This window comes from Erpetoichthys calabaricus, chromosome 17, assembly GCF_900747795.2.
Source record: "Erpetoichthys calabaricus chromosome 17, fErpCal1.3, whole genome shotgun sequence".
Taxonomy (NCBI): Eukaryota; Metazoa; Chordata; class Cladistia; order Polypteriformes; family Polypteridae; genus Erpetoichthys; species Erpetoichthys calabaricus.
The window spans coordinates 78,384,062-78,410,048 of NC_041410.2; the positions used below are offsets into that span (position 1 = coordinate 78,384,062).

The 25,987-nt window shown below is 41.2% G+C and overlaps 1 protein-coding gene across 1 annotated transcript in view; it reads left to right on the forward strand.

Moving 5' to 3' along the window:
* The window catches only part of g6fl (g6f-like), a 56,195-nt gene that overhangs the window by 13,339 nt on the left and 16,869 nt on the right, over positions 1-25,987 (forward strand). The window contains exon 3 of the mRNA XM_028823515.2: positions 5,783-6,043. Coding sequence (XP_028679348.2) covers positions 5,783-6,043 — 261 coding nt within the window. The remainder of the gene's footprint in view (positions 1-5,782; positions 6,044-25,987) is intronic.

The window sequence follows — 25,987 nt, forward strand, 5'->3', positions numbered from 1 at the left end:
CTCTGTAGCACAATGAAGCTTGGATGAGCACAAAAAGCACAGGAGGAATTGGCTTCAAGACAAACAGCCATGCAGTGACAAACCAGTCGCAAAACATGAATCTGAGAAGGTCGAAAAACAAACCAAAAGGACAAAAAATCCACTAAAGTGTTCAGAAAGCATCTGATAAGGTGCCACACGAACATCTAGGGCATCAAACTAAAACAAGTGGAAGTTCAGGGTGATGTTTTTAGATGGGTGCAGAATTGGCTCAGACGCAGGAAGCGGAGGGGTGATGGTGTGAGGAACCTCATCAGAACTGGCCAATGTTAAGAGTGATGTCCCTCGGAGGTCAGTGTTAGGGTCGCTGCTTTATTTAAAATATATGAATGATTTGGATAGGAATGTAAATAATAAGCTGGTTAAATCTGCAGATGATACCCAGGTGGACTGGCAGATAATTGAGAATCCATTGAATCATCACAGAGGGACTTTTTTTTTTTTTGTTCTTTATTTCGCCTTATACAATTTCTTGTATTAGGAATTTGTTAGTTTTCACATACCCCTTGTGGTCAGAGTGCAGGTTCAGCCATTGTACAGCGCCCCTGGAGCAATTGAAAGTTAAGGGCTCTGCTCAAGGGCCCAGCAGAGTAGGATCTCTTTTGGCAGTGACTCGAACCAGCAACCTTCAGGATGCCAGCGCAGATCCTTAGCCTCAGAGCCACCACTCCGCCCTATATATACAGGCTTGGTCAGATTTGTGGCAGATGAAATTTAATGTCAGTAAATGTAAAGTATTACACATAGGATGTAAAAATGTTAGGTTTGAATACTGTGATGGAAACCAGGGCATCAACGACCCAAACCGCAACATGAACACACAAGCACAGTCCCGGGTTTAGATAAAGGTTGGTTTATTAACCAAATCGCCTCAAATATGTCACAACAAGCACAAACACAGGTTTCTCTTTCCAAAATTCTTCTCTTTTGCCACAATTCTTTTCACCACTGCACTGCTCTCCTCCAGTCAAGTGTTGCCCTTCTTCCTCCCAGATCCGACTCACCTAAATAAGGGAGTGCGGTCCGTTTTATTACAGTGGCAGGGCAAATCCTGATGGAAGTACTTCTGGGTCACACGGAAGTCCATTATAACAGGGAGCTTGTCTCCCTACAACGCCCTATTACGGCACCCAGTAACCTAGCAGGGCTGCTCTACTTGACTATATCTCCTGGCATGCCCTGCTGGTTTCCCACTGGGCATCAATATCCAGGGCTGCTGTCATCTAGCATGCTTGGTGGAATAAAAATCCCCAAGTGACATTTCTTTTTATTGGGCTGTCCATCCACGCTTTTCCATGCTTCCTTCCAGGTTTGATCCCTTCTTCCTCCCCAGTCGGGATGCCTATATGCCTGTTAGGAGTCTCCTGTCTGGGTAAAGAACCATCCCCTCTTCTGGCTGGGATGCCCGTCCAGCCCAAGTGGCATCTACAATACAGAATGGGAGATCAGAAAATAGTACACCTTATGAGAAGGAGTTAGGAGTCATAGTGGACTCTACGCTGTCAACTGTCAGACAATGTTCAGAAGCCATTAAGAAGGCTAACAGAGTGGCAGGTTATATAGCGCCTTGATGTGTGGTTTTACAAGTCACAGGAGGTTCTGCTCAAGCTTTATAACACACTGGTGAGGCCTCATCTGGAGTACTGTGTGCAGTTTTGGTCTCCAGGCTACAAAAAGGACATAGCAACACTAGAAAAGGTCCAGAGAAGAGCGATTAGGCTGAGTCCAGGGCTACAGGGGATGAATTATAAAGAAAGATTAAAAGAGCTGAGCCTATACAGTTTAACCAAAGTGAGATTAAGAGGTGAAATAACTGAAGTGTTTAAAATTATGAAAGGAATTAGTCCAGTGGATCAAGACTGTTATTTTAAAATGAGTTCATCAAGAACACGAGGAGACAGCTGGAAACTTGTTAAGGGGAAATTTCACACAAACATTAGGAAGTTTTTCTTTACACAGAGAACCACAGATGCATGGAATAAGTGAACAAGAAGTCTGGTAGACAGTAGAGCTTTAGGGACTTTTAAAACTCGACTTGATGGTTTTTTTAGAAGAATTAAGTGGATAGGACTGGCGAGCTTTGTTGGGCTGAATGGCTTGTTCCTGTCTACATTATTCTAATATTCTAAAAAATTGACATGCACAAGAATAACAGTAATCACAAAAACTCACCAACACCAGCGCATGCAATACAAGGCACTATGGGTTTCCTCAGTTCCCTCAACAGTAATGGGCAGGTGGTCCCATCTCTTGGGGAACTACTCACAAAACACATTTAATGTAGTAGAAGATACCTAGACACACAGAAACTAAATGACAAAGAATACATAATTATATAATTATTAAACATGAACAACAAAATTAACCTAAACAAAAGAATCAAAAGTGAAGAATAAAGGACATCCATCATCCAACCCACTATATTGTAACACAGGGTCACGAAGGTCTGCTGGAGCCAATCCCAGCGCACAAGGAAGGAAACAAACCCCAGGCAGGGCACACACACTGTGGACAATTTAGGACTGGCAATGCACCTAACCTGCATGTCTTTGGGAGGAAACCCACACAGACACGGGGAGAACATACAAACTCCATGCAGGGATGACCTCGGAAGCGAACCCAGGACTCCTAACTACGAGGCACCAGCGCTACCACTGCGCCACCGTGCGGGCGAATAAAGGTCATAAAAAGGAATTTGAACCACTTTTGAACACCTTTCATGATGAAAAATAAGAACAGCAAATCTTAAATAGCAAAAGATGCCAGCTACTGTAACTCAATACCAGTGCTTATACCACCCATCTCGACAGAAAGCTTTGTGGTCGATGGCAGCTGTATGGAAAAGGAACAGAAGAGTATTTGGCAAAGTGTTCTAATTCCACAATGTAACCAGGAAACACAGGACTCTACTATTTCTTTGTGTTTATCAGCTGGCACCCCTTCACCTCACAGCCTGCATGTTTGCAGAGTTTGAGATTATTGTGATGATGGCAATAAATCCATCCACCCACCTTATAAACGTTATTACCCAGTGGATGAGTTCTAGAACCATCCAGGAACCAGCTAACTAGGCACATCCCTGCACAAGGCCATACCATACCAGCAGGAGCGGATCGATTATGAAACCAGTGAAACTGAAGCTTCAGGACCCCTAATCCTGGAGGGGCCACCAGAAGCGACTTTAGTCCACATCGCTTAAAAATGCTGGGTGTCTGCTGTATGAGAAGGGATTTTTAAAGCCCCTACCTGGAGTGGTTACATTTTTAAAAAAAAATCTGTGGTGATCTGTTGTAGAACAAACCCATTAAAAGAAGACAGCAGTGGTTACCCAAACCTCCTTGCTGGATGTGAAAGGGCCACCATTATAATCCAATTTAGTGTTGTGAATGAGCCTAACATGCACATACAGCGCAGAGGAAAAACCCACTCAGAGCCAGGGAGAATATGCAAACTCCACATAGGCCACGTCTGGGCCGGGACACGAGCTGAGGACTCTGGATTTGTGAGGCAGGAACGCAGACCACTTGACAATGGCAAGTAAACTGATAAACGTGTCCATTTAGGATGAGCAGATTCCCCTTGCAGATTCAGTGAATGGATGTCACAACCCCAAAGACACAACCACCACAAGGAGTGTCATGAATGGGTAGTTCTAAAACACTTTCAAAAATCACCCACTACAAAAACACAGTCTAAAACCCTAATTAGAAACCCAAAGGGCGAGAAAAATCTTTATAAAATAAAAGGTTTATTTCCACAAAAGGCTTTGCAATACACAACGTTCTGAAGAGCACAAAGGAATTGCCTGAATAGATAGATAGATAGATAGATAGATAGATAGATAGATAGATAGATAGATAGATAGATAGATAGATAGATAGATAGATAGATAGATAGATAGATAGATAGATAGATAGATAGATAGATAGATAGATAGATAGATAGATAGATAGATAGATAGATAGATAGATAGATAGATACTTTATTAATCCCAAGGGGAAATTCACAGTAGGCAAGGCAAGCCACAGTAAACAAAGTCCCAGTGCAGAATCTGAAATTGTAGTCGAAAATAGAATACAGGTTCAAAAAATCCAGAAAGCACAAAGGCAATCACAAAGGCACAGTAATACAGGGGACTCTCCACTCCTTAGCGCATTCAAAATTAACCGCCAGGAAGTATGGAAATCCCTCCCATAAATACTGGGTGGTGGTGATTGGCAGGTGGCCCCGCCCATTGGGGAACCACCCACAAAACACAAGGAACATAACCTAGGTCATTACTATTTATAACTGAACACAAAGTAAAATGTACATAATAAATAAAAGAAACATAAATACAAATAAATGGCATAAAATTAGACAGTAAACAAACAAAAAACACACTGTGAACACCTGGATGAAACATGACAAGGAGGAATATGAGTTTCTCCACTTAGAACACTTAAATATTAACACCTTTAAGACCTCTTCTTTCAGATTGTTATACATGTCACATGTTACTCAAAGTCTTTTCCATGATGATTGTATAATACAAATGCAGAACAATTTAAATTCTGTTAGTGAGAGTGATTAATGAGATTATAAATTGAGTCACTGTTTGAGCAGCTCAGTGCCATCAGTGATCACATAGTAGACATGAGACAGGTCGCTACTTTTCAGGGGTCTAGAATGAAAATGTGACAGCAGCCTTGTGAGTTCACAGTATGACCTTAGCAAAGATGTAACTTTATATTAGCATTGACAGCCTGCTGACCAGCCAGTAATTACACAAGACAGCCAGGCAGTCATTCGTTTATTTTTTCTTTTTCCTATATAAAGCTATGGAGAGTCCCCCGTGACCCTGTGTTCGGATTCAGCGGGTTGGAAAATGGATGGATGGATGGAAGCTATGGAGAGTTGGGAACTGTAGCTAATCCTCATTGGGTATCAGTCCACAATGGCACATTCTCTTACACCTGCTCTAACTCCAGGCTAAAACAATTGATCCAGACAGGTCGCCATTGGGAATGTGGGAGGAAACAGGAGTACCTGCAGAAAAGACACAAGGAGTGGCTGCAGTGTCATTTGAACCCTTCCTAGGAGCCACAAAATGCCAACCTATTCCATAATAAAAATAACAAGAATGGCCCAATTGCCATTAAGAGAATGATAGCCATGGGGGCTTCTGACAGGCTTTTCACTGCCTCTGTGGGTGACAAAAACTTCACAACAACCAAGCTAGTAATGACCCTTAGCAGAAAGGATATTGGGAGTCTTGCATTCTCGGGAAGTATCCTGTACAAGAGCTCTCTCGTCACTTGGCTTCTAGATGCCACGCGCCACATTGCATAGATTCCAGTGATGTCCACCTTTGTCCTTGTTCATCATAGTCACAGTTACAGACACAGGCTCAGACAAAGCATCTTATAGGTGACTCACTGATCATGAGCTCAGGCTGGGTGCACAGCAAGTAGACTGCCAGATTACCATGGAACCTTTTAGAATGGCCGAATTTTACACATAAAAATTTAAACTTGTCCTAGTTATCTCTGATGACTAAAGAATTAAGCCAGAATTCCAAAGGCTGCTAGTTCAGTCCCCACCTATGACTTACTGGGTGACTTTGAACAAGTCACTAAACCTGTTGGTGCTCTAAATGTAAAAATTAATGTAAATAATTTTATATTATGTCTGCACTTGTAAAGGGTCCCAGAATGGTTCCATATAAAGTTAAGGTTATTGGGCTTTTTGCTTTCCCTTGCAGTCACCAGCAGTCCACCAAACCCCGTCCCGATAGACAGTACGCTGCAGCTGAATGCCACCGTGTCACAGCCCAATGTGGTGGCACACACACGGTGGATTTCTCCTTCTGGAAATGCTCTCCATGTGAAGAATGAACTCGGCATCACCTCCTACACTCGGCTGACCCGCATAAGCCAGCAAGAGGCTGGGTACTATGTATGCCAGATTCTTCTCAAGACCACTGCCACCCCCCTGGCTTTTAGCCACCATATCTCAGTTAGCGGTAAGAAGACATTTCTTATACTTATTAGTATCCTAATTTTTATTCTTTTTTCTAATCTGTTTTAATTTTTCTATCTATCTATCTATCTATCTATCTATCTATCTATCTATCTATCTATCTATCTATCTATCTATCTATCTATCTATCTATCTATCTGTCTGTCTGTCTGTCTGTCTGTCTGTCTGTCTGTCTGTCTGTCTGTCTGTCTGTCTGTCTGTCTGTCTGTCTGTCTACCATATAGCGCCCTGTAGTTTTATGTACAGTGTCCTCTGTAATGTTTGGGATAAAGACTCGTTTTTCCTTGATTTCCCCCTCTGTTCCACAGTTTAAAATTACAAATCAAACAATTGAGATGTGATTAAAGTGCACATTGCAGACTTTCATTTAAGGGTATTATCATACAATTCGGTCATACCATGTTGAAATGACAAAACTTTCTCTACACGGTCCCCCCATATCAGGGCCCCATAATGTTTGGGACAATCAGTGTCGCAGGTGTTTGTGATTCCTCAGGTGTGTTTCATTGCTTCATAAGATACCTCTGCTTGCGTCTTCCCTTTGGGGTCTGTTGTTGCCATTCTTCAACATGAGGACAAGAGCTGTGTCAATGAAAGTCAAAGAAACCATTATGAGGCTGAAAAACAAGAATAAAACTATTAGAGACATCTGTAAAACCTTAGAATTACCGAAACCAACTGTCTGGAATATCATTAAGAAGAAAGAATATACTGATGAGCTCAGTAATCACAAAGGGACTGGTAGGCCAAGGAAGACCTCCACTGCTGAGAGCATACAGATCATCACTATGGTAAAGAAAAAGCTCCAGCTCCTGTTCAACAGATTAGATTAGAGACAGTCTTCAGGAGTCCGATGTGTTTGTGAGATGACTGTCTCCAGAAGAAGACTTCATGAACAGAAATACAAAGGTCATTGATTCCTGTGGTGGCTTGCATCACAGTGATAATGATTTTATTAAGTTTAACAATTTATAGCATAAGTGCCACTTTTGTAAATAGTTGAAGGTGCACTTACCTTTAGAAACGAGTCACACTCTGGTAATAGCAACTCCAATAATGGCATACAGGCGAGCTTTGGAGGTGACTGGCCTGGAGTGTCTGTGTAGCACAGAGGCCTACACACACGCGCATGCCTTCAGGTAAAAACGAGCCCATCATGGCAATGGTGGTCTGCCACTAAGGAGCAGTGAGGCATAAACGAAAGAGAAATCTCACACACATGTTGGCAAGCACACACACGTGAGAAGGTTTGAATAGTTCTAGTGATTTCCTACCAGAACACGGCATACCGCATAGCCAGCGTCACAACATGTGTGATAACTGGAAGACTCCCAAGAACATCCCTGGAAATTAAGAGAGAAAACCTGGAGGTAGAATAAAATGAATGAGATGATGCCAGGGGTCACCATTTGATTGTTGTGTTTTGCTGATCAATCAAGTAGCAGTGAGGAAAAGTGTAATGGGAGCTTCAGATTAGGCCTCCGAGTTAACAGGAGGAATGGGGGGGATCTCTGGGGATGGAGGCAGGGAGCTCTGTGCTTATTGGATTCCTTTCCATTATTTTTTTTTTTAACAATTGGTGTATTCAGTCTTTAATTTTCTTTTTTGCATTTTCCTTTTCGTGTGTTAGTGCTAATTGACTATGTTTGATACATTACAAGACTTACTGGTTTCTGATAATTGTTTTACCGGCACTTGCTGCAAAAAGTGATGGATAGTTTCTAGTCGGTGATGAACTACAAGATGCCCGGGGTTTAATCCATGCAGGGGTTCATAAGCACAGGGCATCACAATTCCATCCCATACAGGTCAGGACATAGAAGATAGATCATTTCAGATTTTCTGGTCTTCAACAGTCTTTTGCGTTCTACCATGAAGGTTTCCATAATCGTTGTAATTGAGTCTGTTTATGTCATACCTGGTTGCCCCTTTTTCCTTTTTTGTAAAAAGTCCAGTCTTCTCACTATATACCCAAAGAATGACAATTTAAGCTTCCTTATATGGGCTTCTCACGGATATTGAGATTTAATTTGGTTTGAAATCATCATAATGGTTTTTTTTAGCTCTCCAGGTTACACTGAGAACTTTGCTCCAACCCCAAAGTTCAAAAGACTTTTAACTTTTCCTGTCTTACTTCTTCATTGTCCATCTTTCACATTTGCACAATACAACACTTAACCATCCTGACCTGACCTTTCACAACACTTACATCTTTCATTGCTGCTCTTCTAAATGCCAACATTCCACTTATTCCCTGAGTGTTGTAGCCATTATTATTGCTAACTGATCAAAGAGTGATTAACAAAAGTCATTCAATCAAGCAAGCAAGCACTTTACTGTCATTGCATAACACAATGAAATTGCTTTTGTAACAACATCCACTTTTGTAAGTCAAAAATCTTCATAATCTGCTTGGTCAGGTTCACCTGATGGTCTTAATAGTTAAACTGAACCCAACTTGTCACTCTCTATTTCCACTCGACTAATAAAGCTCTTAAATTTTCTTTCTTTTCTGCTAACCGTGGTTTCATCTGCGTATCTAGGATTGTTAATATTCCTTGCACCTACCTTAAAGCCACACTTATCTTCCTCTAGGTCAGTTTTTCTTATTGAGTATTCAGCATATAAATTAAACTCTTTGTCGTAACTCCCTTGGGAATGAGTCTGTTTCTCCATGCACTGCTCTAACTGCTGCTTCTTGGCCAGAATACAAATTCCACATCAGCACATTCAGGTGTTTGCACAGTTTAACATGATCAACGCAAGAAATCAGCCACATCATTAAAAGCACTGACGGGTGACGTAAATGACATTGATTATCGCGTTCCAATGGCACCTGTCAAAGGGTAGGCGGCAAGTGAGCAGTCAGTTCTTGCAGGTGACGTGTTGGAAGCACATGTGAAATGAGCAAGTGTAAGGATCTCAGGGACTTTGACAGGAACCAAATTGTGATGGCTGGACGACTGGGTCAGAGCATGTCCAAAACGGCAGGTCTTGTGGGGTGTTCCAGGTATGCAGTGGTTAGGGCCTACCAAAAGAGGTCCATGGAAGGACAACCGGTAAAATGACAACAACAACAAGAACAACATTTATTTATATAGCACATTTTCATACAAAGTGCTTTGCAAAATTAAGAAAGAAAAAAGAAAAAATATAAAAATAAAATTAGGCAATACTAATTAACAAAACGGCAACATGGTGGTGCAGTGGTAGCTCTGTTGCCTCACAGTATGGAGACTTGGGTTCACTTCCCGGGTCTGCTCCGGTTTCCTCCCACAGTCCAAAGACATGCAGGTTAGGTGCATTGGTGATTCTAAATTGTCCCTAGTGTGTGCTTGGTGTGTGTGTGCACCCTGCAGTGGGCTGGCGCCCTGCCCGGGGTTTGTTCCTACCTTGTGCCCTGTGTTGGCTGGGATTGGCTCCAGCAGACTCCCGTGACCCTGTAGTTAGGATATAGCAGGTTGGAAAATGACTGACTGACTGACTAATTAACAAAAAAATAAAGTAAGGTCAGATGGCCAGTGAGGATAGACCAGCCATCCATCCATCCATTATCCAACCCGCTATATCCTAACTACAGGGTCATGGGGGTCTGCTAGAGCCAATCCCATCCAACACAGGGTGCAAGGCAGGAGACAAACCCCAGGCAGGGCGCCAGCCCACTGCAGAGGGAGGATAGACAAAAAAACAAAAAAAAAAAACTCCAGAAGGCTGGAGAAAAAAAAAACAAAATCTGCAGGGGTTCCAGGCCACGAGACCACCCAGTCCCCACTGGGCATTCTACCTAACATCTTAATCAGTCCTCATAGTTTTCAGGCTTCACATGGAAGAATTAGATGATGATGGTCATGTGGACCTCCAGCCTTCAATCCATCAATGTAAGGACTGCACGGTGCTTTGATCAGGGTGGTCAGGGGGGCACAAATCGCCACCACAGAAAACTGGAAAAAGAGCAGCAGGGAAAGTAGGGGTTAGTACCGATTATGGAGCCACCAGGAATGATAATGATAATTAAATGCTTATACAGAATATCAGAGTTACACTAAAATGAAGCTGTGAGAAATCCATGTTAAAATAATGTGTTTTTAGCAGTTTTGTAAAGTGCGCCACTGTATTAGCCTCGTGAATTTCTATCGGTAAGCTATTCCAGATTTTAAGTGAATAACAGCAGAAGGCCACCTCACCACTTCTTTTAAGTTTAGCTCTTGGAATTCTAAGCAGACACTCATTTGAAGATCTAAGGTCACGATTTGGAGTGTACGGTGAAAGGCATTCTGAGATATAGGATGGAGCAGATTATTTAAGGCTTTGTAAACCATAAGCAGTATTTTAAAGTCAATTCTAAATGACAGGGGTAACCAGTGTAGTGACATCAAGACTGGGGTGATGTGCTTGGATTTTCTTTTCCTAGTTAAGATTCTGGCAGCTGCATTCTGCACTCGTTTCAATTGATTGATGTCTTTTTTAGGTAGTCCTGAGAGGAGTGCGTTGCAGTAATCTAGCTGACTGAAAACAAAAGTGTGAACTAATTTTTCAGCATCTTGCAAAGTTATAAGGGATCTAACTTTTGCTATATTTCTTAAGTGAAAAAATGATGTCCTAGTAGTCTGATTAATATGTGATTTAATTGATTTTTGATGACGACATGGCTCATTGATGTTTGTGGGGAGCGAAGGTTAGCCTGTCTGGTCCTGTCTGGTCCAACCCCACAGAAGAGCTACTGGAGCACAAATTGCTGCAAAACTTTAGGCTGGCCATGAGAGAAAGGTGTCAGAATACACAGTGCATTGCAGCTTGCATGGAGGTGCAGAGCTGCAGACCAGTCAAAGTGCCCATGTTGACCCCTATCTACCACTAAAAGTGCCTACAGTGGGCATGTGAGTGTCAGAACTGGACCATGGAGCAATGGAGGAAGGTTGCATGGTCTGATGAATCACGTTTTCTTCTAGATCATGTGGACAGTGAGGTGCATGTGTGTCATTTACCGGGGGAAGAGATGGCAGCAGGATCCACTATGGGAAGGAGGCAAGCTGGTGGAGGAAGTGTGATGTTCTGGGCACTGTTCTGCTGTGGAACCTTGGGTTCTGGCATTCATGTGGGTACTACTTTAACATGTACCACCCACCTAAAAATTGTGGCATGCCACGTACACCAGTTCGAGGCAATGGTATGCCTTGATGGCAGTGGCCTCTTCCAGCAGGATAATGTGGCCTGCCACATTGCAAAAATTGTTCAGGAATGGTTTGAGGAACATAACAAAGAGTTCAAGGGGTTGGCTTTGCCTCTAAATTCCCCAAATCTCAATCCAATTGCGCATCTCTGTGATGTGCTGAAAAAACAAGTCTGATCATAGAGGCCCCAACCCGTAGCCTACAGGACTTACAGGATCTGCTGCTACCATGTTGGTGCCAGATACCACAGGACATCTTCAGAAGCCTATTGGAGTCCATACTTTGACGGGCCAGAGCTGTTTTGGTGCCACAAGGGTGACCTACACAATGTTAGGCAGCTGGTTTTAATAATGTGGCTGAGCAGTACACAGCAACTTCCTTCTGATATTCTTAAATCACTAACAATATCTCTAGTTTCTCTCTCTTAAATCCGCTTGTACGTCTGTAAACTCTATCTTTTTAAGTCGGCAATCTACTTTGAATGGTCTTCAACATGACCTTACTAACATTTGAGAGAAAAGAAATTGCACTGTAATTGGAACAATTTGTCAGTTTCCCATCCTTGGGTATCAGTACATAAACTGGTAGCTTCCAAGCTGTTATCCACTAAATAGTTCTCTAAATTCACTGTCAAATTCTCGTTAGCCCCTTAAATGATTCTTCCTCTGCTATCTGTTGGACTTCTATTGCAATTTCATCAACTCCTACAGCTTCAGGGCTGTGAATAGGCACACATGGAGAAGGGAAACTGACGAAAAAACCTGGCCATACAAATAAAAGATAGATAGATAGATAGATAGATAGATAGATAGATAGATAGATAGATAGATAGATAGATAGATAGATAGATAGATAGATAGATAGATAGATAGATAGATAGATAGATAGATAGATAGATAGATAGTGTGGTGGGTTGGCACCCTGCCCGGGATTGGTTCCTGCCTTGTGCCCTGTGTTGGTTGGGATTGGCTCCAGCAGACCCCCGTGACCCTGTGTTCGGATTCAGCGGTTTGGATAATGGATGGATAGATAGATAGATAGATAGATAGATAGATAGATAGATAGATAGATAGATAGATAGATAGATATGAAAGGCACAATATGATAGATAGATAGATAGATAGATAGATAGATAGATAGATAGATAGATAGATAGATAGATAGATAGATAGATAGATAGATAGATAGATAGATAGATAGATAGATAGATAGATAGATAGATAGATAGATAGATAGATACTGTATTATTCCCAAGGGGAAATTCACATACTCCAGCTGCAGCATTATTATTACTATAGCATTATTAAAAACTATTTGTTACTTAATTTATGAATTAAAGCAAATAAACAGCTCAAGAAACAAATGAATTTAAATAAGTGCTAAAACAAGAATTCAAGAAAAAAAGACAAAATTCCAGAAAACAAAGCATTAACAAAATACAAAGTACAACTAAAGAGCCTATAGCTGGAATTATAAATTAGCGACACACAGGAAGGACCCAGTAAAAGCAGCGACATCCTCTCCAGTGGACTGTGCTCACCCCGGAGGAAAGAATATAGGAATAAAAAATCAGAAGGGCAAAAACAGTCAAAAAATACTGACTGGGTCAAAACCACGAAAACAGAGAACCAATAGTTAAATCACAAACTGCTAAACAAAGCACAAAGTCTATAAAGCCTTATAAAAAGTTCTTGACTACCTACCTTAAAATGTTTTACTTATATAACTAAACGGAAATGTTAGGTTTTAGCTGTTTTTCTTTTTCCAGAATCTGAAGTGTGAGGCCACTTTAAACGCCATTATGATGATGAGGGCAAACAGTGGGACGTTCAGGACACACCCCCTAACAACGACACTTTGTATCATAGCAACGGTGATTCAAAAACACATCACAGGAATATTCAAAGAAAATGACAAGCTACAAAAACCACTTCAATGACAAAATAATTGCACAAAATGAGCACAAGACAAAAATCCTCATGATTCATCTATCCATCCATCCATTATCCAACCCGCTATATCCTAACACAGGGTCACGGGGGTCTGCTGGAGCCAATCCCAGCCAACACAGGGCACAAGGCTGGAACAAATCCCGGGCAGGGTGCCAGCCCACCACAGGACACACACACATGCACTAGGGACAATTTAGAATTGCCAATGCACCTAACCTGCATGTCTTGGACTGTGGGAAGAGACCGGAGCACCCGGAGGAAATCCACACAGACACAGGGAGAACATACAAACTCCACGCAGGGACCTCATGATTCAAATGACCATAAAAAAAATGATTAGGACTGAATTAAAACAATTACAACAAAATAACACCAAAATACTCTCATTTGTGACAGCCGGCCCATCAGTTTTAGTAGGGAAGTTTTAAATATTTTCACTTGCTGAACTTGTGCCATGTTAATGCAGCACATTATCAGCACTGATCTGTCCAATTCAATTCAATTCAATCTGTCCAGTTCCACCATTAATTACCAGTAATAGATATTATTGATTTCCATTTATGTTCATCATTTTTAAACTACTTTGTTTTCCTGGGTGTTTAAACAAATCTGTGTCTTTATTTGTACTCATTATTGAATAAGGAATTTGTAAAAATTATACTTACATTTTACCAGAGAACTTGTTACCATGCACTGAGGTTGCCCTTAGTGAAGAGTGCTATACAAAAATAAACTGAGCTGGATTCATACCAACTCTGTTGTGTGTTTCAATTTTCTTTCTGTTTATTCTTTTACGTTTTCATTGGAATATTATATTGTAACAACTGAATTTTTATAGGTTTGCAATTTCTTTTTTTTTATTGCTTACTTCTCTGTTTATATTGTACAAACCGTGTTAGTTACTTGTCTTAGACTGGTTGAAATATAAATAATCAACGTAGACCTTAGCATTATTGTTTGCAGTGCATCATCTATTGGAATGTATTTTGTAATGTATGCAGTAGTGAAATTTGATGTGATGTGGCATCTGTCAGAAAGACAAATGCAAAGCATATGTCTGTGTTATATGCCATTTGGTATGGGATTAATAAAAGCAATGTTAATGTTTGTGATGCGCCATCTGTTGGAATGACAAATGTAATGCATATGTCTCTGTTATATTCTGTTTAGTTAAGAATTCATAAAAGCAGTGTTAATCTTTCTGATGTGCCATCTGTTGGAATGACAAATGCAATGCATTTTATTACTGCAAATGCTTGTGATGCGCCATTTGTTGGAATGACAAATGCAATGCATATGTCTCTGTTATATGCCATTTAGTATGTTATTCATAAAATCAGTGTTAATGTTTGTGATGCGCCAACTGTTGGAATGCCAAATGCATTGCATTTTATTACTACAAATGCTTGTGATGTGCCCTCTGTTGGAATGACAAATGCAAAGCATTTTATTGCTACAAATGTTTGTGATCTTCCATCTGCTGGAATGAAAAAAAGCAATGCATATGTCTCTGTTAAGTTCATGTTGCTATGGGATTCATCAAAGCAGTGGTAATGTTTGTGGTGTATAATTAAAATGCAATGCATTTTATTGCTACACTTGTTTTTGATGCACTATCTATTGGAATGACAGAGACATAGCAACCAGATGGACGCACAGATACTTACCATTTTATCAAGGTGGATTGTTCATTTGTTACTTGTTATTATTGTATTATGTTGAGTTTGCATTTATTTGTTCTTCTGTTTATGCTCCTTGCAATATAAATGTGTATAATATGGCAGCTAAGGGACTGCACTCAGCCTTTCTCATGGACAGAGACGCTTCAGTGCCTAGTCGTTCTCACTTCTGTTTCTTCCTCTTGTGTCTGTTTGTAAGGCTCTTTAAGGTTTTCTGGAAGATGAACTCTGCTATTGATTTTGCATTCTACTTATTGGATTACACACTGGATTTTATTAACCTTTCACTTGTCTTTTAGTCAATGCGTTTGGAGTCCTGTTGTTATTGCTTTTCTGTTTGCATTTTTATTAAACCGTTAAGTATATTAAGGAACATTGTTTTGTTATTTGGGGCCAGGGTTGTATGTGTTTCCCCTCTCTCTTCAGTTAATAATTATGGCTTGATCCCTTGTGACTTGTGCAGATGTCAAAGCCAGCTGCTCAGTTTTGGGGGTCAGGCAGGTGAAGCCCACCCTTTGTGTTCAGATCAATGTAGGCGTACAGGTCTGTGTTATGATCAGCTGCTCTATTTCATTTTTTTAAGCTTTTGTTATTCTAGCAAGCTAGAAATGAAGAGAGTGAGACCTGGAGAAAAGGTATAGTCAAACATACAGAAAGAGGGGTAGGAAGTGGGAGATTAAGCTGAACCAGCAACCAAACCAAAATCAGAGGTAAAAAAATACAAGCAAAGGAAGCTGAGGCACAGCTGTGTCACATAAGGTTGGCGGGGATAGTGAGACAAGGCCGAGCTGCACTAGGGTCCTTCTCCACTGCTCACCTTAATGCTGATAAAGGGAAGGGAAAATGTTGCCTGGTCCAAGAGGAGGTGAGAACAGCAGTTGAAGAGGAGAGACCATAAAGGGCGAAGGGAATGAGGCAGCAGGGTGCTGGGTCAAGATGGGAGAATGCGATAAGGAGGAAGGTGACCTGGGCTAAGATGGACAGAGCTGCATTAAGTTTCTCATCCAGGTGGTGCACAATCTGCTACACAGTCCATCTAACCTACAAAGGCAGGACAAGCCAGAGACACCGGGTTGCCTTATGTGCTTAAAGCAAAGAACTCTGAAGCACATTCTGAGCTGCTTCCCGAAGACTCTGGATGTGGGACGACACAGATAGGGGCATGACGTGGGTCTAAAGGCAATTGCTGCAGCCATCAGTGAAGAAGTGGAATGGCTCCATCTGCAGACCTCCAGAGCTCCACATCATTGAGGAGGTTGTTGCTTTTTATTATACATCAGCCATAAACCTGGTTGAGATAAGAGTGAGGGAAGGGTTATATGACTCAAGTCAAGTCATCCAAGTGACAAAAACCTGCAATCCATCTGGCTGTCCAGCAGAATAACTGAATCGCGGAGCTATGGAGGTCTGCAGCCAGACCAATCTCAGGCAATCCACTTCGTCAAGCCTGAAGATTGGCAGGAAGCCTTCAGCAGACAACCTCACCTCCACAAAGAAATGGCAGCTGTTGGTGGATCTTAAGTGACAACTGAAGTTCCCCAAGCAAATAGTATCCATGTCCTTGAGTCCAGATATTGTTCTTTGGTCCACATCCTGGCAACAGGCTGGACCATTGGCGCTAACAGTCCTTTGGGAAGAATGCTTGGAAGAGGTCTTTGAAAGGAAGCCTGCCAAGTATGAGATGCTAATCAGAACCTGTCAGCAAGCTGGATGGAGAGCAAGGTGTCTCCCAGTGAAAGTGGGCAGTCTGAAGCTCGGTCAGTGGCTAAAGCCCTCATCGATTTGTTTATAGATGGAGAAAGGAATAAGAGAGCCACTCGCAACACCACCAGTGTGGAGGAGAGAGGCCCAAGGTGGCTGTGGATTAGTAGAGTAAAGCAATGGGAGTAAGTAGCTAGTCAGTCAGCTGCACAAACGCTGGGGTCTGATCAGTCTTAGATGATGGAAGGAGCAGCAGTGATTTTTAGTACGGGACCAAAAGATGAAGCACAGTGAAAAACGGGTAAAATGTGCAATCAGAAAGTCTAACAATGAAAGTATCAGAGCCAAAACAAAACCCAAACAAAAGCGGAAGTCATACTGGAAAAGAAAGACGAGACTGACAGCACGGCGAGGAGAGCTCATGAAGACAGCAAATACCCTGAGGGGGTTTAAGCACTTCACAGGGTGTCTCCTGGGAGTTAGTTAGGGTGACTGTCAGAAAGATAACCCCGCCAAGAGTCATTAACTATTGCTTGTGTCTGTGCATCAGGTGCTTCCTCCACTACACCTCAGGTTATTCCAGTGGCAGAAGCAAGAGATTTGAACTGGGAGGGTGGAAGCTCGCTAGCAGGCCCCTTCCTCAAGCACCCGCCCCACCGCACAACGCACACAAATTCCAAGGTTTTAGTGTATGATCCATAAAAGCTGTCTATGCTGGTGGACAGAGAGAAAGACATTTGTAGACTCAATTTTTTTTTTATGCCACATTTTTGGACCCCCTCATTGGGGTGCACCCCACCCCCCTCCCATGGCCTGCTGCTGCCTCTGTTACTGAATACAGTGAATTGCTTAAGGAAGGTACATGCTGAAAAAGTCCAAATCCACCTTGAAATGTCAATTAATTAAATAAAGAATCAGACTGATTTTATAATGCCACATATTAGCACAGAGTGATTGATTAAGACGAGTGCCGAAGAACAATGAGATGCAACGCATCAACAAACCTGCAACATCTTGAAATGCCAGGCATAGGCACAGCTAATGTGTGTGGAAAATGTGCTTCTGCCATCTTCACAGGTAGCTGTTTTTTTTTGCATTACATTATACCTGAATTATTTTCTGTATATTTGAGAAATAGATACACTGCACACCTTCTGATGGAGTGTGGGAATTTTAATGCATAATTAAACTTACTTTCAAATTATATAAATTAAACATGGAGTGTAAATAATGAATTCACAAATTGCCACCAGGCTGTCCAGGTGGTGATTGTGTGTCTGAAAAAGAGTATAGGCTGTGATGTTCAGGCTTATTGTCTTCATTGTCTCATCCCACTTTTGTTTTTCTCGCTGTTGGAAAGGCCGCTGCGTGTCTCAGTAAACAACAACACTCTGCTGGCGGCATCTGCAAGAAGAACAGGCTGCTCTTTAGAAAACTGTGATGTTCTTTATGGCATGTGCCCATCATTTCTTTTACATTTGTCATAGAAGTGTGTCCAATTTTGTGCTCATTGATATGCTTTGTTCTATTTCGATATAAAAATGGAACATCATTAGCTCTGCTGCCAGTCTAAGACAGGTTGAAATCTAAGTACTCAACGTGGACCTCATTGTTAACATTTGCAGTGCACCATCTATTGGAGTGTATTTTATAATGCATGTAGTAATAAAATGCATTGTATTTGGCTTTCCAACAGATGGTGCTTCACATACATTTGTAGTAATAAAATGCATTAGTGCATTATTAGTAATTAATGCATTTGTGAATTTCCCCTTGGGATTAATAAAGTAGGGTGGCACGGTGGCGCAGTGGGTAGCACTGCTGCCTCGCAGTTGGGAGACCTGGGGACCTGGGTTCACTTTCCAGGTCCTCCCTGCGTGGAGTTTGCATGTTCTCCCCGTGTCTGCGTGGGTTTCCTCCGGGCGCTCCAGTTTCCTCCCACAGTCCAAAGACATGCAGGTTAGGTGGATTGGCGATTCTAAATTGGCCCTAGTGTTTGCTTGATGTGTGGGTGTGTTTGTGTGTGTCCTGCGGTGGGTTGGCACCCTGCCTGGGATTGGTTTCTGCCTTGTGCCCTGTGTTGGCTGGGATTGGCTCCAGCAGACCCCCATGACCCTGTGTTCGGATTCAGCGGGTTGGATAATGGATGGATGGATTAATAAAGTATCTATCTATCTATCTATCTATCTATCTATCTATCTATCTATCTATCTATCTATCTATCTATCTATCTATCTATCTATCTATCTATCTATCTATCTATCTATCTATCTATCTATCTATCTATCTATTACTACAAATGTTTGTGATGTGCTATCTGTTGGAATGACAAATGCAATGCATATGACTCTGTTTTATGCTATTTGGTATGGGATTCTAAAAACAGTGCTAATGTTTGTGATGCACTATCTGTTGGAATGACAAATGCAAAGTATTTTATTACTACAAATGTTTTTGATGTGCCATCCGTTGGAAGGCAAATGCAATGCATATGTCTCTGTTATATTCCTTTTGGTATGAGTTTCGTAAAAGCAGCGTTAATCTTTGTGATGTGCCATGTGTTGGAATCACAAATGCAATGTGTTTTATTACTACAAATGTTTGTGATGTGCTATTTATTATATGCCATTTAAATAGACAGACAGAGAGACAGATAGATAGATAGATAGATAGATAGATAGATAGATAGATAGATAGAGAGAGAGAGAGAGAGAGAGAGAGAGAGAGAGAGAGAGAGAGAGAGAGAGAGAGAACTTCAGTTGTCCCCAACGCATATGTCTCTGTTATATGCCATTTAGAGCTTGAGCTTGCCCCTTTTAATTAGCTTGTTGACTCAGTTGGGCTTCTCTTGAAGTGATGTTACCAACCCAGCACACCAAAATGTAGAAAATCACACTGGCCATCACAGAGTTGTAGATGTGAAGGACGTCACTTCCCACAATTAAGGAAAGCAGTTTTCTAAGGAAGAACAGCCTGCTCTGCTTATTCTTATATAGTTCCTCTGTGTTCTGAGAGCAGTCCAACCAGTCATTGGTGTGGACCCTTAAGTACTTGTAGAAGTGGACCACCTCTACATCCAATCCTTGAATAGTGATCGGATATAGAGGATCTTTGCTATGGCGAAAGTGAATAACCAGTTCCTTTGTTTTGTTGGTGTTGCAGGCAATTCTTTCTGCAACCCCCTTATTGATGCATCCCTTAAGTGCAGAATTATCAGAGAATTTCTGCAAGTGACATGACCTGCTATTATGTTTATAATCCGAGATGTACAGAATGAAGAGAAAATTAGACATTTGGTATGGGATTCATAAAAGAAATTTTAATGTTTGTGATGTGCCATCTGTTGGAATGACAAAGACAAAACAATCAGATTGACACACAGATATACAGACACACAGACCCTTGTCCTTTTATTAAGGTGGATGTTTGCTTCATTTTGCTTTTCATAAGCTTGTTTGATTTTACTGAGGTACCAATAATAAAAACATTTTATTGTCAATCGATTGCTTTTCAATGGACTTGTGAAGCTTTTTTTGTAGGTGATGTTAACAAAGTAGTACTTTATGTACACTTGTAAACTGAACGCTTAAGAGGGTTTTTGGGAAAAAGTAGCTGTATGTTACATAGGCACTCTGTAAAATTGCTAGTTAATCACAAAGATTTATTGTTTTCATAAAACGCAGCTCTAATCATGTAGTGACATCACTCATGATTGTATACTGTACCCTGTAACTCAGTTGTTCCCAACCTTTTTCTGTTCATGGCACACTTAATGTTGGAAGATTTTCCCATGGCACCCCAAATTAAACCATAGTATAGTCTATAGTTCTATAATACAGTATAATACAGTTGCAGTGTGCAGTTGGTGGCTTGATGCAATTAGTTATAAAAAAATTAAACATGAATTATCACAAATATTTAGAAAAGAATTTAATTAGTTCTTCTCTGTAGTGCACCATATGGTTGATAAAAAGGCCAGTTTTCCAAATTAGTTGACTGTGATGACAAACACCAACCAGAAAACACAAATTTCGGCCTTGTGACTTCTTTTACGTATGTTGTATTGGCCCTGACTAGTTTGTGCATCACCAATGGAACAAGCCTATTATATTCACATGATTCATACACATCTACGCTTGTTCCCTAACGTCTGGATGAGTTCATTCGGTTCTCAAAACAATACTGTTCAGTCTCGTCAGTGGCGCGTCATTTATCTCTCTATGTATAAAATCCAACGTCTGTATGTCTGTCCACTTTTAATGACAGAACTACTTAATGGATTTAGATCGGGTCCCTCCTCACTCACGCACCAGGCTTGGGGAGTGTACATTACCTCCTCTTAGCTAGCGAACAAGAAAACTACTTAAAGGATTTACATCGGGTTTTTTTCTATAATTTGCTTGAACATTCCGGTTGATTTTGCGACTTCTACAATCGAGCTTAGTATCATAGTTCGCTTGCTGGAGCGATGTATTCGCGCTAATCTGAGACAGAGGCTGTGGGCTGAGGGGAGAGAGGAGCTTGACGTCAGGAGAGGGGAGCCGGGCAGGACCCTCCTCACTGTCCTGTTTCACTAATATGCGGGCAGGGCCACGGGGCACGGCTAGATATGAATAAACTGATCATGGCACCGGAGAAACACTTAACTTAGAAAAAGGGTTGGATATTGTTATTATAATGGTGGTATTATTATTATTTCTATATATTTTGAATTATTTTTGTATTTGTTAAAGTTGCAAAAGATGTCTATTATTGGAATATTTCGTGGCGCCCCTGTAGGCCAGTAGCACAATATGGGAGCCGCTGCTGTAAATTACTCATGCATGCGTAAAGCAGATTGGACAGAACCTGTAAAGTGCAAGGTGGATGCATGTGTGACACAAATCAGGCAGCTAGTGCAGATCAGGTAGTGACATTCCCATCCAACATTGGCTGTTATAGCTCTCTGTTGTTATGCTGGTCTCACAAAGCTTCATGGGGTGGTGGGAAAATAAAGTTTCAAAAGCCAGCTGCATTGTAAATTTGTAGAACAAAAAAAATGATGAATTAGGTCACCGGTGAACCCAGGAAGTTTGCTGCGAATTTTGCCAATCAAGACCATTCAACGCTAATCTAACTGCAGATTCCAAGCCCACTGGCTCATGCACATAACCAGCATCATTCAGAGTGTCTTGTACATTGCCGTCTCTTTTTTATGTAACTCTTCTGTATGTATATGTTTGGTAGCCTAGTTTACCGTCTGTCCAGCCACATCGTTCATGCTTCTGATTCAAGGTTGAAATTGTCTCTTTAACTCTCTCATTTTTTTTCAAAAGCGGATCTTGCTTTTCTCCTTATTGTTTCTAACACCCATTTGAAATCCTCTATTTAATTCTCTCATGTGCTTTCTGTTCTACTGGCATTTTGCCTCCCTTCTCCTGATTGCTATTTCCTCTGTGTCAGCTGATGGCCACTTTAGCTTTCTTCTCTGTGACTTTCCACACTCATCTTTGATGACCTTTTTAGCTTCCTGACTCATTTTATCCAGTACCCTATAGATGAGTTTCAGTGCCTCAAAACAGTTCTTCACACAATCTTTAAAAATAGTAATGATATCTTCCAGATCAAAATTTGGGGCATATTAGTTTTTCTTTCACTTTTTGTGCATCTAAGAAGATGGTGATTTGTCATAATAATAATAATAATAATAATAATAATAATAATACATTTTATTTCTATAGCACCTTTCCCATGCTCAAGGCACTTCACAGAGTTTAAGAAAGAATGGCAGGGTATACAGAACATAGCATTGTACTAAACTAAATAAATAAATAAAGAAGAATAAGACAGTAAATTCAGAGAAAAAGCCTAACAGACAACATAATTGATGGCCTAGCACACGCACAAACAGGTTACATGAGCATCTTGACATAGAGGTAAACTGAGAGAAGGGTAATAAAGTCAGGTAGAGCTATAAGATGAGTTTTAAGTTGTTTTTTAAAAGAATTCAGAAGGTTGCTGGTTCGAATCCCGTAAATGCCAAAAGTGACTCTGCTTCGTTGGGCCCTTAACCTGCAATTGCTCCGTCCTGGGTAGGATTTTAATCTGCAACCAGCCCTGCAAGCAGGCCCTCCAACCTGCAGTGAAAAACTTAGGGGTTGGTGCCAGAATTGGCTCTCCAGCCACCATAAACAAACCTCCCACTGGTTCCACTCCATCTGAACTAGTGTGGTGCTGAGGTGTCACCCGTTGCATGGCTGCACTCGGGTCCTAATCTGGGATCCTGAGTTGGTTTGTCATGTGGTGGGTGCGGCAGTGTGCTATATCAACAACAACAACATTTATTTATATAGTACATTTTCCTACAAAAGGTAGCTCAAAGTGCTTTACATAATGAAGAAAAGAAAAATAAAAGACAAAATAAGAAAATAAAAAAAGGCAACATTAATTAACATAGAAAAGGAGTAAGGTCTGATGGCCAGGGTGGACAGAAAAAACAAAAAAATAAACTCCAGAAAGCTGGAGAAAAAAAATAAAATCTGCAGGGGTTCCAGGTCACGAGACCGCCCAGTCCCCTCTGGGCATTCTACCTAACATAAATGAAATAGTCCTCTTTGTAGTTAGGGTTCTCATGGAGTCACTTGATGCTGATTGTCATACAGACTTCTGGCTTTTAATGCATCCATCATTTTTGGAACATCGTGGTACTTAGAGGCGGAACGGTGGTGCAGTGGGTAGCTCTGGTGCCTCGCAGTTAGGAGACCCGGGTTCGCTTCCCGGGTCCTCCCTGTGTGGAGTTTGCATGTTCTCCCGGTGTCTGCGTGGGTTTCCTCCCACAGTCCAAAGACATGCAGGTTAGATGGATTTTAAATTGGCCCTAGTGTGTGCTTGGTGTGTTTGTGTGTGTCCTGCGGTGGGTTGGCACCCTGCCCAGGATTGGTTCCCTGCCTTGTGCCCTGTGTTGGCTGAGATTGGCTCCAGCAGACCCCCGTGACCCTGTGTTCGGATTCAGCGGGTTGGAAAATGGATGGATGGTACTTAGAGTAGCGCCACCACCAAAAGGACACCGGAAAAGGAAATAGAAGAGAGAGTAGGGGTTAGTACAGATTTCAGAGCCACCATGAATAGTTATTATAATGAATTAGATATACAGAGTATCAGGATTAAATTACAGTGAAGTTATGAGAAAGCCATGTTAAAATAATGTGTTTTCAGTAGTTTTTTAAAGTGCTCCACTGTATTAGCCTGGCGAATTCCTACTGGCAGGCTATTCCAGATCTTAGGTGCATAACAGCAGAAGGCCGCCTCACCACTTCTTTTAAGTTTTGCTCTTGGAATTCTAAGGAGACACTCAGTTGAGGATCTGAGGTTGCGATTTGGAATATAAGGTGTCAGACATTCCGATATATAGGATGGGGCGAGATTATTTAAGGCTTTATAAACCATAAGCAAAATTTTAAAGTCAATCTTGAATGACACAGGTAACCAGTGTAGTGACATCAAAACTGGACAGATGTGCTCGGATTTTCTTTTCCTAGTTAGGATTCTAGCAGCTGCATTCTGCACTAGTTGCAAATGATTTATTTCTTTTTTGGGTAGTCCTGAGAGGAGTGCGTTACAGTAATCTAGAGACGACTGAAAACATACGCATGAACTAATTTCTCAGCATCTTTCAATGATATAAGAGGTCTAACTTTTGCTATGTTTCTTAAGTGAAAAAATGCTGTCCTAGTGATCTGATTACTATGCGATTTAAAATTTAGATTACAGTCAACAGTTACCCTCATATCAGCCCTCATATTATATCAGCACCTGCTCCTGACCTTTGTGGACAAACAGTTTATATAATCATTCAAGTTGCCTGCTCTTGGCTTTCAGAAGCCAAAGTTCAGGCATAAACCAGGGGGCAGAAAAAGAAAAAGAAACCGATCTGGTTTTTAACAGAGCGAGAAAATTAAGAATACCATTGAGTCCAGTGTTATAAGACCAATTCTTCAAGAGTGGATAAATTATAAAAGTCCATGTGGGAATCAATTCTAGAAGAAATGCAGTTTGCTCCTGGCAATGTCTTCTTAAGGAAAAAAAAAGCAAAACATATTCTGACCTAACATGACCAATGCTGTAATTGATCTGGCGCCTGTAAAGGCTGAATGGTGAGCTCCACGTGTATAGCCCTCATTTAGTTATTTAAAGTACGCATTTGCTATAAAGACATTATTTGCTCACAGAAATCAATAAGCCACTCTCCAGTCTCATTCTTCCGGCAGAGGTCTTGTGGTCCAAATACCTTCTTCTAGTGACTTCACATTCAAATTTCTTGTTACCAACAAAACATCCTGCTTATGTGCATTCTACACGAAGAGGAGCAGGAGATGAAGCGTGGTCAAAACTAGAAATAAGTCAAAACAGTGAAGATGAAATCTTTTGCACCAAAGCCTAATCACTAATCCAGAATCAAAGTCAGAGAGAAAACCGGAAACAAAAGAGAGATTTGCATAATGTTCGTTTAAGCTTTGTATCCAAATCATGAATATGAATGAATCATCATGTCAGTATCTGCAGGGTCGCACTGATTGAAACTCTGTAAGACGCTGTGTTGTCCAAAGCCACATTACTTGGAAACTAGGAGCAGTGTATCGGTAATGGGAATAATAGATTGTTTAGAGCAATTAAATGAATTCTCAAAGTGAGCATCTCATAACAACAGGTCTTGTCTATTTCTCTTTGGACTGATTTCAGAAGTTGTCTGTTTTATCATTTTGTCCTTTCATTTTTGGACCATCTCAATAACGATTACATTAGAAGGCTGCATCCAAAGCCTGACTGACATTAGTTGGTACAGTGGTATCTTTGGCATAAATAAATTTGGAAGGACCATGTTAGAATTTTCTTTTATGTGGTGGTGAATTCCTTAACCTTAACATTAACTTACCTAACTATTAATATGTGTTATTATTTTCCTGTGACTAGCGAGACGTGCACATTCATGCACCATTTGCATGACACAATTGGATGTTGCTGCTTGGTTTGTTTCAATTATCCTCAGATCATCGTGAAGCCCTCTGACATTGTCATCATCTGAAAAATGACAGCAATAAGGTGCGTCAACGCACTTCATCAGCACATACTCCCAACCTCCTCCTCCTTCTCTTCCTCCTCCTCATAACCACCAACTGCTCAGGAGAAACATTTGGCAAGGAAGTGCATACATTGAAACAGCAACAGCTCGGGTTTAGAACTGAATGGCTTTGGGGTGAAAAGGCAGAGCTGGTCAGTACATTAGGGGACACCTAGGGCGCCGTCATCCAAGGTGCTCAGTTTCTGAAAGTTATGGGGTGGAAACATCCCCACTGCCACACTATGGACAACTAGGTGCTGTCATCTTGATAACTCAATTGGTGCACAACAAACGGGCCTCCACCTTCCTCATACTTTAATAATGCTG